The sequence below is a fragment of the Trichechus manatus genome, unplaced genomic scaffold, assembly GCF_000243295.1.
Source record: "Trichechus manatus latirostris isolate Lorelei unplaced genomic scaffold, TriManLat1.0 scaffold00204, whole genome shotgun sequence".
Lineage (NCBI taxonomy): Eukaryota > Metazoa > Chordata > Mammalia > Sirenia > Trichechidae > Trichechus > Trichechus manatus.
The window spans coordinates 860,700-874,961 of NW_004444140.1; the positions used below are offsets into that span (position 1 = coordinate 860,700).

A 14,262-nucleotide genomic window follows, 5' to 3' on the forward strand; every position below is an offset into this window, starting at 1 on the left:
CAAGCTATCTCTTCTTTTATTTTGAACTGAACCAGATTCTTCCTTCCTAGAAATGTTTTGGATGTTTATTCTCTTTACTAGTCTTTTTTTAAAGAAGTTTTATTGTGTTAAAAACATATCCACTTTTTATTATACAACTCAGTGACACTGATTGCGTTCATCATGTTGTGCAATAGTCACTGCTGTTCGTTTTAAATTATTCCATCACCATTAACACAAAGAAGCTCGCTGCCTCCTAGGTAATGACTCTCCCTCTACCCTCTCGGTTACCAGTCTCCTTTACCCCATCTTTGGGAGACCCAGCTCATTATTAGCCTTTGTTCGAGGAGTTTCTCACAGGTTTGTGTCATGTATTCTTCCTTAGCTCTTCTTGGTTATACCCCCAAATGCTTAATTCAGCTCCCTTCAGCATGCAAGGATTCATTTGCAGAATACTACTGCACCACCGATGGGGTGGGAAGTAGTAGGTTTTTCCTGTCAAAGGGGTTACAACCAAACAGTGTAGACAAAAATAAATAAATGTTAAGTTTTAAGTAACTGAAAAATGATTACAGGCAGGCAGATCAGCACCAAAAAATGAGAAATCAGGAAGGCAACAAATAAGTTGCAGGAATTATCTGGGAGGAAGGGCGGTCTGGGAAAGCAGAGAGAGACGGGGAGGAGGCAAGATTTGTTTCATTAGTTTTTATTAACAAGTTATCGAGGAATATTAAGAGTCAATTCTAATACGCAGGCAACTTCTCCAATCGAAGGCGACAAGGCCTTCCACGCTATTTCGGGACACAGGGTCACCGGCCGACTTTGGGTCTGCGTTCTAGCTGCTGATCTCTCACGCAATTGCCCCACCGGTTTTTCCCTCTGAGTCCCGTGGGTCCTAGGAGCGCCGGCCCGGGGTTCCCTCCAGGCCAGTAACCCCCTCGCCGCGGGTGGTTTGGCCCCGCCCGCCCGCGGTTTCGCCCCGCCCGCTCCCTGTTTGGCCCCGCCCAGAGGACTGTTCCTTCAGCTCAGGCACGGGCCTGGCCGCCCTGCACGGCGGGGTCCTGAGGCGTCTTAGGGAAGTGCCGCGATTGGCTGCGGCTCGTGGCTAGAGCTCGGCTCCAGCACCGCTTGACAACCGCAGTCTGCAAGAGGCTGAGCTGAGCGGCTGCCGGCCTGGGAGGGGCGGGCGGGAGGAAGGACGGACTGACGAACTGATGGATTGACGCGCGGGCGGCAGGAGGGAAGACTGACGCCAAGCCCAGACCACCGCCCTCGCACTCCCACCACAGCCCAGAGCCTACCGCTTTTGGGCCCCGGTCGCCGGCCTCTTAGCCGCTTTCTCCTCTGCCGCTTCTCCGGGCTCGACCGGAGCCCTCAGGTGAGTTCCTCCGAGAGGCGGAGGCGGGGTCGGGCCGCGCTGCACACCTCGGGTTGCCATGGCCACCCGTCACCACCTGTCACCAGCTGACAGGGCTTGGACCCCAGCGGCCCCGAGGGCTGCGTTCGCAGCCCCGGAGAATGGTCTTGGGTAGATTTGGGTGCTGACTGGGTGCGGACGGGGGTCATAGGTGAGGCCCCGGAGCCGCCGGATAAGGATCTGGGAACTGCCGGGCCACGATCTGAGCCCGCCGCTCCCGGACCACACCTTCTCCCTATTACCAGCGCGGCTCTGGGGGCAGAGCGACGCCCCTCGCCCTGGCACTGCCCGACCATGAGCAGTAAGCGAAAGCAGGGCTCGTGCCCATCTCACTGCTGCTGAGAGGCGAGAGGGGGCTGACTATGCTGATTGTTTCTTCTTCGCCCCTCTGCGAGTCCGTGGGAGAACTGAGGAGCGCACTCCCGTGCCTTTCTGGGCATGCCTTGCCTGGGAGAAGAGGAGCGAGCTGCGGGGCCCGGAGCTGAGCGTCGGCGTGGGGCAGCCCCGTAGGGGCCGCGGTTGGCCTTTCTTACGTCAGTGGTCAATATGAGCAGGCTTTTGGGGTCTGGGCGCTGTCGGGGGAGAGGAGCAGCGACTGGATTTTGAAAGGGTGTTGTGCCGGGGGCGCTTGCGTAGAAGAGACGGGAGGTTGTAGGGTTAAGCGGTTTACTCTTATTGGGGAGAGAGAGACTGGCTCTCTAGCTCTGGGGTGAGGCCTTGGGCAAAAGGGGCGGGGGTATGCAGGGACAGCAATTGACCAGATGATTTTTCTTCTCAGTACCCATGCGTGCAGTCTGTAACCACGCGTTGTATCTAAGGGGAGCGTTTTTGGCAACTTGGTTCTCTCTGCGTAATGAAAGGAGAAGTCTTTGTTCCACCCTGATTCGTCGGTTGTGATCCTAACACCTATTTTCCTCCCTTTGTTGTAGACTTCATAGAATGCTTAAAGAAGTTAATGGCATGGAAATTAACATGTAGGTTTTTAATATGCTATAATTTTTTTTCGCAGTAAATCCAAGTAGAATGTTTTTGTTTTCAATGCTGGCATGTGTAAACAGCATTGAAATTTTACTGGAAAGGAGAAATGCTTAAGAGCCCGTTTCCCTTTATATGGTATATTCTGGAGGTCTTATTTAGGAGAAAGATACAATGAATAATTTTACCTTAGTTTGGAGGAGAGGATTGCTTCCAATCGGAAAGAAAAATTATTATACAGTGATGGAAAAAAGACAAGCAATTGATAACAGTACAGCATAGTGTTAGGTAAAAAAACAGTTGAATTTGGTTGCCATTATGAATATGTAATTTTTTTTGTGAAGGGATGTTAACGCGTGGTTATCTCACACCCTCCCACTTCTAGTGCTTTCTTTTTTATAAAAGCCAGTACTAGGAATGTATCATAAGAAAACAGGGGTACTATCCTATGTGCCTAGTTACATAATTGTGTTCAGCCTCTTTTTCTGTTTGTGAAATCAAGTTTATTAGTTACTTAGTGAGTGGACAGCATGTAGATATGCTTGATAGATGCTGCAGTTTGAGAAACACTTCAAAATAAGTACGAAAAGAATTGCAGTTTTTCTTAGTAGATCAGTAAGCTGGAAAGCAAATTGCCTGTATTTAAGCTTCCCTTTGCTACTGATTACATTCTTGGAAGACCCACTCTGATTTCTTGATCTGTAAAAGGAGCATAATACCTGCTATTGATTTAGTCTGGGAAGAGACTCTGAAGTTAAATAAAATAATGCATTTGAAAGTGCTTTGGAAAAAAATTTAAGGCATCTGTTGATTAGTTTTTAATAAAAGGGCGCATTGACAAGAATAATTAAAAATTTCTGTATAATCTATTTAGCATTTCTAGGCCGAGGGCCTTATTTCTTACAATGGCCTTAAAAACTGATGGACTATTGAGGTATATCCTTATTCCTTGCAGAGGTTCTTGATTACTGTGGGTAACAGAGAGAAAAGGGTGTTTCCTCCCTATATGTGGGTTAGGGTTGCATTCCTGCTTTCAACGGGATGTTCTCATATTATAGAAAATAAGGCTATGGTCAGTAAGTTTGAGTTGAGTTACATTTGGTGCTAAATGATGCTCAGTATGGATCATTGGTTCTTGAATAATCAAGAAATATCTTTATCCCCTCTATCTGTGCTTTTCAAATTGGAATATTTGCACTCTTGGAGGTATGCTGCAATGTGGAAAGAGATAAACCTGTAGTCACATAACATGGCACACACTTATGGAGTTGTCGTCAGTTGCACTTGGAAGACTTTGGTAGAAAGTATTGCTTTTGTATTAAACCACAAAAAGATGATATGGAGAATGCAATATTCACACTGATTTCTAAGGTAAAATTCAAAGACTTCAGAGAAATTTTATGCCTAAGGGCTCCCTGGGGATGGTTTCTTCTGCACTTGAGAAAAGTTTAAGAAACATTGCCTTAGACTTACTCCTCTAATGAATGGCAAATCACTGTATAAACTCATTGTCGTCGAGTTGATTCTGACTTATAGGAAGTAAGTTGAGTTCCAATCTCTAAAACTTTGACGTTAGGTTTAAGATTACTTGAATCCTAATTATCCCCTCTTGTTTTTACCTGTGTAAAAGTCGGAATGTTACAGTGAAAAGGTCATGAAATTTGAGTCAGCTAGACCAGGTCATTCCATTTTTGGCTCTGCACTTATTTTTCTGTGTTAGTACCTTTCCCTTCCTATCTCTGCATAGTAGGATATTAATAATCCTTCAAAGCCATCTTTAGCAGGAAACCTCATTACCCCTCTGAACTTGCATGACACTTTATTTGTAATTCTGTTATGGCACTCTTTATTTTATATTTATATTTTATGTATATTACTTTTATACAGGTGTTAATGTCTCTTGTTGGACTGTAGGCTCCTTCTGGGCAGGACCCATGGTCTGTCATTCTTACCCCTCCCCCCCCATAGTGGCAATATAATGCTTTACACATAGGTTCTTAATAAATATTTGTTGAAAGAATGGAAGAACTAGAAATATGGTTTATAAAATACGGATAAAATGAAAGGAGTGAAAGAATTCGGTGGCTTGTTACTTTAGTGTGGAAAAGGCAGGTTCAGGCATGAGATCCTGCTTGGTTAGGAGCTGCTTAAATACTTCTTAGTAGGATTCATGCCAGAACTTGCCTTTTTAATGTATGTCACTGAAAGACTGGAAGCCAGTTTGGGAGTTTTGTTTGATTTGAATTTGAAGGGAAGACTTAATTAGTAGAACTATTTTTTTTTTTTATTTCCACTTAGGTTATATGGCTGTTTTAAAATTAGTACTACATGAAAAATGATGTAAAATTTTTGTATTATTTAGTTCAAATAATGTTTTTTCTATGGCTGTGTACCATGCTTTGTGACTCTTAATGTACTGAAAAAGAAAATGGAACCGTATGTAAAATCTTTGAGAAAATTTTATGGCACTCAGCTAAAATTAAAGTCTAAATGTCCATTTTTAGTTTAATTTTTTTTGGATTGTTTTGTAAACTTGGAAATAGGTTGGATCCAATTTAGAAATTAAAAAAAGCAAACAGGAAGTGAAATTCTGGGAAGTGCAAAAGCAGTATTTCACAGAATAGATGATATAAAGCAACTTTAGGTGCATTCTTTGTAAAGTGGCTACATCATGGGGAACGTTAGTTTCACTGAATATAATTGCTAATCAGACCCCACCTAGAATATTATGTTCTATTTTAGGTGCTTTAAAAGGGAGATTAACAAATGTTGAGAGGAGGATGACCAGAGTGGTGGGGGATCTGGAAGTGATGTTTTATGAAGGAAGTAGAGGAAGAGATGATTATTGTCTGATTCAAATGTGTGAAAGTTTTTAACCTAACAGACTTGTAGTATGCTGCCCCTGCAGACAAAACTACATGAAAGTTAGAAGAAAGTAGATTTCAATTCAATATTAGAAAAAAGCTTTTTATACTTGTCAAACAATCAAAGGGGTTCTATATTATCTGTTGCAGCATGACAAATTACCTCAAAATTTATTGGCTTTAAATAACAAATATTTATTGTCTCACAGTTTCTGTGTGTCTGGAATCTGGGCATGGCTTAGCTGTGTGCCTGTAACTCAGGGTCTCTCATGAGATTGCAGTCAAGCTGTCACAGAAGCTGTAGTCTTACCAGAAGACTCGATTGGGGAATGACCTGCTTCCAAGCTGAATGACTTGGACCTCTGCTCCTTGTGGGCTGTTGGACTGAGGGCTTCAGTTCTCACTGGCTGTTGACTGGAGGCTTTCCTCAGTTCCTCACCACTTGGATCTCTCCACATGGCTGATTCGTGGCATGGCAGCTGATTTCCTCCAGAGTGAGTGGTGTGAGAGAGAGAGCACACCCTTGTACTCAAGATGACACTGCAGTCAGTTTATAACAAGTGACATCCCACTACTTCTGCTGTACTCTATTGGGTAGAAGTGAGTCACTAAATCCAGCCTACACTCAAGGCGGGGAGTACACTAGGGTGTGAACATCAGGAGGCTCATTGGTGACCATCGTTGAGACTGCCTTCCACAGGTGCCTTGAAGGGGTATAGAAATTCCCTCCTTTCTTCCCTCTCTTTTTCTGTCTCTTTCTGTGTCTCTGTGTCTCTTTCTCTACCTGTCCTGTCTCTCTCTGTCCTTTTGTCCTCTCTGTCTGTATTTCTGTCTCTCTTTCACAGCCAGAAATTTTAATTTTCATTGCTACCAAGCTTAGGATATGAATTACAGAGGTGAGGGGGGTAGGAAGGGAGACAATTCCCGTGTCTGACTACCAAGACAAGAGAGACCAGATGTATAAGAAACTAATGAAGAGTTGAAGAGTTCTGTTTGCCCAGATGTTTAAGAAACTAATGAAGAGTTGATCTAAAGGTATATATATAGTATATATATATATATGTAATTGACACAGTGGCTGCGACAATGGCTTCAAACATAGCAACAATTATGAAGATGGCACATGACCGGGCAGTGTTTCCTTCTGTTGTACATAGGGTCACTATGAGTTGGAGTGGACTTAATGGTACCTAACAACAACAAAACCTTGTGTGTGTGTGTGTGTGTGTGTGTGTGTGTGTGTGTGTATATATGTCAGTGTGTGTCTGTGTGTCTGTGTCTGTATATGTCTTTCTTTGCTCTATTTTTTTTTTTACTACCCTGTTCAGTAGGGCACTTTTTAAAGATTACATTGTTGGTGTTGACATGGCTGCTGATGTCAGGGTTTATCTCCTGACACTCTTCTGAAGGAAGCATTCAGCTGCTAGTGAGATATATAGTGGGTTAATGTCTTAACCTCACTAAGCCTTAGTGTCTTCATCTGTAAAATGGGGATGAAATTGCCTGTCTCATAGGGTTTTTGTAAAGATCAAATTAAACCATATATGTAAAGATCCCAGAACAGTACTTGGTAGTTTTTGCATTGTAAATATAGCAGGTAATCCTATCTTTGGGATTCTACTCTAGTTGGTACCTTCATATAGGAGAGAGAACCTTTGAGATATAATTCTATAAATTATGTGTGTGTTTGCATTTTCATAGTTTTTTTCTTTGCCTGATTATACATACAAGTAGTGTATGAATATATATTGCTTGTAAACCATAGTTAACACAAACTGAAAACCAAACTTGTTACCATCGAGTCAATTCCGACTTATAGCGACCCTATAGGACAGAGTTGCACTGCCTCGTAGGGTTTCCAAGGATAGAGAACAAAAAACGTCTCCCTTCAACTTTTTCCCTTCCTAGATCCCCACCCCCCATCCCAATTCTATTCCTCTCTTCAGAGGTAAGCACAGTTAATAGTTTGGTATGTATCTTTCCAGACTTTTGTGTATTTATTTAGACAGAGAAATATCATGACCCTCCCTTCTTTTGTAAATCAATGAGCCTATTTTATAAATCCATTCATCCAGCAAATATTTATGGATAGCTATATTGTTATATGATGTGCTTTCTGGGACTTTTCCATTTTAGGATGAGTAAACCTACATCACTACATTGGTAAGCTACAGTATGAATTTACCATAAGCTAACTATTCTATGTTGATGGACATTTAGTTTACTTCTAATTTTTCTGTATTACAAACATATCTTCAGGGAACAACTTTATGTGTGTACATTTATGTACATTTGCAACTATTTTTGCAGGATAGGTTCCTAGAAGTAGAATTGGAATTGGTGAGTCTAAGCGTATATACATTTAAGTTTTTCATAGGTAAAAATTTCATGCTGTCAAATTCTCTATCAAAAATACTGTCCCACTTTACATTCTTAACAATAGTTGTGTGAAATGGCACTTACACACACTCTTGCCAACACTAGAGATTATAAGGTCGTTTTAATTTTTCCAAAACTGGTAGGCCATAAATCGTATCTTATTTTAATACCATTAATGTGGTTGAGTATCTTTTTATAAATGTATTGGTCATTTATTGTTCTTCTGTGAATTGTGTTTCTATTCTTTGTGCGTTTTTCCACTGGATTTTTTTTTTTTTGGTGTCAATTTGAAGATGCTATTTATATGTTCTAGAATGTAACCATTTCTGTGTATGTTGTCAATATTTAATTCTAGTTTGTGACTAGTATTTTAACTTTGTTTATGGCAACTTGTTTTGAATGGAAGGTTTACGTTTTACATTCTTGGTGTCAGATCTGATAATTTTTTCCTTTACAGTGTCTGGGTTATGTGGCTTAATTAAGCAACCTGGGTCAAAAATAGTTTTTGTTTATCTTGTAAATTTTTAGTACTTCAGTAATTAATATGTTTTAAAATATTTGTTGATTTAAATATAGAAAGCATACGAATACTTTAATATAATAAAGAAAAATTGAAATAATATTTGAATCAGATTTGAGAAGAGGTCTCAGGTTATGGAAAAAAATACAAATCATTCTGTTTAAAATGCTATTACTTCATTACATAAATTAGTTTACCAATTCCTTTCAGGATTAGTGCAGTGACATAAAGCTTCACTAAGCAGAAATTCAGGATCATAGCTTCTTAACACAAAAGGCAAGTAATTTGCAATTGGAAATTAGTTACTTATGTCTCATTTTTAAAAATTTTAGTATTTTTTACACATGGTACAAAATTCAGAAGGTAAAAAAGGTTATATAGTGAAAAGTCTTCTTCCTATTCCTATTCTTGGACACAACCATTATTACCAATTTCTTGTGTGTGTGTCTTTTTCCCCAGAGATGTTTTATGCATATACGTAACATATAGTTTATGTAGCTGATTTTTTTGTTTTTATGGTGATATAAAGCTGCACTTGTTTTAACCATAATTTGTTTCTTTAGGCCAAAAATCATTCACAGTTCCAGAAGGTAAACTAAAATAATTGATGAATAGAGAACAGATGTCAACAATAAGAAGTGACACATGCTACATCCAAGTCACACACGTTATCTGATTAGCAGACATGACAGAGGTTTGCAGTTAGAAGGGCTTTTCTTTTGTTGTTTGCTTTAATAATCGAAAACAAATCTGTTTTCTTCCCTCTTATTAAACTGACCTTATAGACTGGAGACTTCTGATTATCCCAGACTTGATATTCTCCCCTGAACCCTAAGAACATTTACTTTCTGTTATTGAATTTGAAATGTGAATTTAAGCAAATTAGAAACCTTGAAGGGCTATCATAGAAATAAGTCACATTAACCCTCTTACATAACGTATGAAGAAATTGAGGCCCATAGAGGTTAAGTGACTTGCAACATCACATCTGTATTCTTGAAGGATCAGATATTTACAATTAAATGAACTGTTAACAACATCAGTTTTTGGAATACCATTTTATCAAAAGATAGCAAAATTTTCTCCACTTTTTTAACAGGCAGAAGTGCAGAAGTCCTGTGTTGCAGTTTGATATTTTATTAAAAACTTCACAATACTTCATCTCTTTGTCTGCATTTTTGCCTGTAAGCTGGAATTGGAAAGCATTATGGTTCAGTGTTAGGCACTCTGTGATACTTGGAAGATTAAAGGGAGCAGTTCTTATTGTGTGGGGTGGGGTTGGGGATTAATGGAGTCTTTCTTAAGCACTTTTTTTATAACTATAAAATTTATGATGGCTCTGCCCTAAATTCCCTTAACCTTATACTTCTGACTTGTTCTTAGCCTTGCATGTTTTTCTTCCTTCCTAATCTGTATTTCAAGTAAGTAACCTTGTTGCAAAAGAACACTTAAATCATATCTATTTATACTTGGTTGGAAAGCTGCCACTGATTTTATTTTCATGAAACTTTTCCCGTATCTGTGTACAAAAATAATACATAGAAGTCAGTGTATTTCTATTTTCTTTCCTGTTGTTAACATTTTACCTTTCATCTAACAGTGAACATTATTTCTAAAAATATTTTTTCTTGTTATTTAATACATTCTTCTAATGTTGTTTCACTAAGATAGTAATTAGTGGGAGTCCACGTAGAGGCCCCATCTGGAATTTCATTTCTGTAGGTGTTAATTGTATCTAAGTACTAAAATACTAACCACCTTCCAGCTGGTTTCCAGATATCCTTTTTTTTTTTTAAAAAACTGTTGTTTCTTCATCTCACCTAGTCCAGATGTGGGCTATAAGTAAAAAATTTATTTCTTAAAGGAAACTCCAGAGAGTTAAGTTTTTGTGATTTTTTTTTCCTTAGAGTTAAACCTGTCATTTAAGATGGAAACAGTGAGCCACTCTGAGTTTTTTTCCATTTTGTCTTTTATTTTCAGTGGCATAAACCCTGCTGTTGGCCCCGCATAAATTCTGCATGGTGAATAAGTGTTTGTTCACATATACCATGGGCTGGCAGATTGCTGTCTGTCAAAAGATGCTGTTAGAGTTGGCTTTGGCTAAGTAGTTGGACTGAAGGATCAGAACTCTGTCCTTTTGAATGGCTTTTAGAATAGTTGGAAACAAAGACGCCTATTTTGTGCTCTTGTAGAGACATTTCTTTGTTGATTTTTGTGTTTCATGTTAATTCAGCTAACATTTATTGAACATATGCTATGTCCTGCGCATCTCATTTTAAAAGATAATTTTAGTAGTCCCTAAGCTAGTTTGAATCTTATTAGTCTATAGCTTTTTCGAGTAAGGAGGAAGCATTTATTGAGTTCTACTCTCTGAATTGGACAAAAAATTCTAACTTTGTAGTGATGAATAGTTTAGGGAGATTTAAAAAAAGTTCATGAATTATATGTTTTTATGTGTTATCTTTTAAAATGTGTATATAGTATATATCATTTCTAAATTATATACCTAGGATTTTGGAAGCCCTGGTGGCGCAGTAGTTAACAGCTGTGGCTGCTAACCAAAAGGTCAGCAGTTTGAATCCACCAGCCGCTCCTTGGAAACCCTATGGGGCAGTTCTACTCTGTCCTGTAGGGTCACTATGAGTCGTTTGGTTTGGTTATAAATGTTTCAGTAATACAGAGTAATTCTAAGATACAGTCATCAAGGACGTGCCTATGTTTGTATTGTATTGTATCTAGCAACGGTGAAGTTTATAAGTTAAAATTCTGGATTGAGTGATTAAAATACATACTTTTCTACTGGGAATTTCTAGTACAGTATTAATACTTGTCTTTTTTAATTAGTTTTTTTTTTAAACCTGAATAAATTCTAGATTAATTAGGATATATTTTCTGGTACCTTTTCAAATTTTAAATGTAAAGTCAGTGTAAAGTACGTATTTGTGAGAATATGTTTCTTCTTCTCTTCAGCTTTACTACCAGAAATGGCTGCAGTATTAAACTTGTATTTATGATTTAAATAGGACTATAACCCTAGATTCCACTCCATAGTTACTTAATATTTTAGCTAGTATTTAGATTGAATGTTGAATACTATGATGCTTATAAAATGTTTAATATTATTGGGTATATTGAATTGAGCATTAGAAAATTATAGTCTGAATTCTGCCACTAAGTTGATGGTTGGTACCTGGTGGTATAAGTGAAGTACCTTCTAAGAACTTGGAGATGGAGGGGAATAAGATTATTTTTCTGAGGGTTAAATTAGTGAAAACTGTTCTTTTGATAGTAAAAATTACCTGAATATTTTGGGGAATACTAAAATCCCTTATCAGTGTACCCTAGGAGTAATCTCAGAAGACAAGTGTAATTAAAATTTAGTGTGTGGAAAATTCATTAATTTTAGTGTACTCTGTTTAGGATAAAGTCCATGAACAGAGAGAGGGTAGGCAGCTCAGAAGCTGTCAAGGGAAATCTAAAGCATGAGGAAATGGGTGGCTGGCCTGATGGGAGAGAGGTTTATGATTTGTCTGTTTTCCTGAGGCTGGTGAATCCTTATTGTTGTGTATCAAGGTTGAAAAGTAGACCTTCAATTTTGAGTACACCAAAGTAAATGCCATCTGATGAGGTTTCTTTGCAGCTTGTCGACTAGCATGATAGCCTTTTGCATTGCTCTGAGCCTTAACGTTTGAAAACTGCAACAACTTAGACCATTTAACTTGTATGACCTCATCTGTAAAATGAGGATGTTGTCCTAATGATCTTCAGAATCCCTCCCAGTTCTAAGTCTTCATGAATTCATAACTTACGTGCTAAATTGTACCACCACAAACTTAGAGGTTAGAGTCAGAAAGACTTTTAGAGTATTGAAATCATTGATGTTTAGGTTGATAGTACCAATATGACTTAAAGTTGCAGATTTTAACTAGCCTTGCTTTGTTTGGCTCCAAAGTACAGGGTCATCACTTAGATGTTCCTGCTAGACTATAAGCTTCTTAAGGACAGGGCCAGTGTCTCCTGCATATGACTCCAGAGTATAGGACAGTGCCTATCACAAGAAAAGTTAGTAAGTGCTTATTGAATGAATGTATTAGGACAATGTATAGCTAAACATGGTTTGATTATTAATGATTTTTAAAAATACTCTTTAGAAAATTTCAAACATATATGAGTAGTCAGAATAATATAATGAACCTCTGTTTATCCATTACTCCACTCAATAGTCATGATTATTCTTGTTTCATCTTTACCTTTTCCCTTACGTTGTCTTCTTGGATTATTCTGAAGCAAATCAGACTTTATATCATTTTATTTGTAACTATTCCAATATGTATCTCCAAAGAATAGAGCTTTAAAAAAATCATAGCCATACCTTTATCACACCTTAAAGAATGACTTGGTTTTGATAAATATTAAATTCATTTCATTTCAAAATATGTATTCTAAAAATTCCCGAGACACCAGTCATGTGTAGTTTCCAGGCAGTTAAACTTAGAAACAAAACAATAGGACTAACTTTTTTTGTTGTTGTTCTGTTTAATACTTAGGCTATCAACATGACGGCTGAAGAAACAGTGAATGTAAAAGAAGTTGAAATCATTAAGTTAATTTTGGACTTCCTGAATTCAAAGAAGCTTCACATTAGTATGTTGGCCCTTGAGAAGGAAAGTGGAGTCATAAATGGCCTATTTTCAGATGATATGCTTTTCCTGAGGTATGATTCCATTAATACTATGAGATTTGTAGCTCCCTCAAAGAAGTGTTAAGTATTAATAAGGTAGTAAGCAGAATGCAGATAGAACTTTATAATCATGAAAAGATATATAAGTGTAATTTTTAAAACTTTTCTTTTTATAATGGAACATCTACAGAAGAATGTTTTCAGTAGTAAGATCCAGAGGCCCGTTTAAAAAAAACAAGAGTCTAACTTATTTCACTTAGTGCAATGTGTTCAAGATTCATCCATGTTGCAAAACGACAAATATTGTGTGAACCTACTTATGTGAAATAGGCAAATGTATAGAGACCAAAGTTTATTAGTGGCTGCCAGGAACGAGAGGGAGGGGGAAAGGAGAAATCTTTGCTTAGGGGGCACTGAGTTTCTGCTGATGGTGGTGGAATAATTTGGAAATGGATGGTTGTACAACGTAATGGACATAATGTCACTGAATTGTACATGTAAAAAAATGTTGAATTAGCAAATGTTTTATATATATTTTCACCAAAATAAAACTATTTAAAAAAAGAAAAGAAAATTAGAAAGTGGACCTGGTAGAGTGGAAAGAGCACTGGACTGCCACTCAATGCTGTATAACTTGAAGATTCCTCATGTGCAAAATAAATGATCGCTAAGGTCTGCTGTAGCTCCAAAATGCCTTTGATTAAGTGACTGGACAATTTGTTGTGCTTTCAGCTACCTGAAGTGAAATAAATTATCATTACATAATATTAAAAAAAAAAAACCCGACACAAGAGTCACAAGTCTATTGTGACTGTGGCACGAAAAAAGATACTAAGAGTCAGAGACTCCTGCAAGACAAAACATTTCTGAAAAACCATTTTTTGGCCATAGAAATAAAACATACTTATTATAGAAACATATTCACTATAGAAACTTTGAAAATAAATTATAGAAAATAAAGAAAAGAAAAATCACCCCACCACTCAAGCACACTTACTGATGGCAATTTTTTTGTCTGTGTGCACGTGAAAAATAACAGCGATTCTATTGAATCTATAATTTAGTATCCTGCTTTGTTTATTAACATCAGAAGGATTCTCCACGCTTAAAAAATCTTTTTAGAAATTTACTTAATTTCTTCATGGCTCCCCTATTTTTACATAATTAAATTATTTTCAACTTCTCTTAAATATAATGCTCTACTGAGCATCTTTTATAACTGAGAATTTTTCTGTATTTTGGATTATTTCCTTAGGACAAATTCTTAGATGTGGAATTGCAGAATCAAAGGGAATTAACATGCTTGCCAAAATGGAAAGCTAAATATATCCTAACTTAAATTGGATGGAAAAAGAAAAACTCAAATTTCTAAGCATAAATGTAGTCTATGCTTGTATGATACTACATATCTTTGACAAGGAGAACAGATTTTCGGACATGTGGCATT

General features: G+C 37.8%; 1 protein-coding gene across 2 annotated transcripts in view; it reads left to right on the forward strand.

Moving 5' to 3' along the window:
• The first annotated feature begins 989 nt into the window (after positions 1-989).
• Positions 990-14,262, forward strand: part of WDR47 (WD repeat domain 47) — a 54,919-nt gene continuing 41,646 nt past the window's right edge. The window contains exons 1-2 of one of the 2 annotated variants that reach the window (XM_004388044.1): positions 990-1,357; positions 12,682-12,848. In XM_004388044.1, the coding sequence (XP_004388101.1) occupies positions 12,691-12,848 (158 nt within the window). In that variant the 5' untranslated portion in view covers positions 990-1,357; positions 12,682-12,690. The remainder of the gene's footprint in view (positions 1,358-12,681; positions 12,849-14,262) is intronic. The other variant, XM_023742185.1, reaches the window with a different exon arrangement.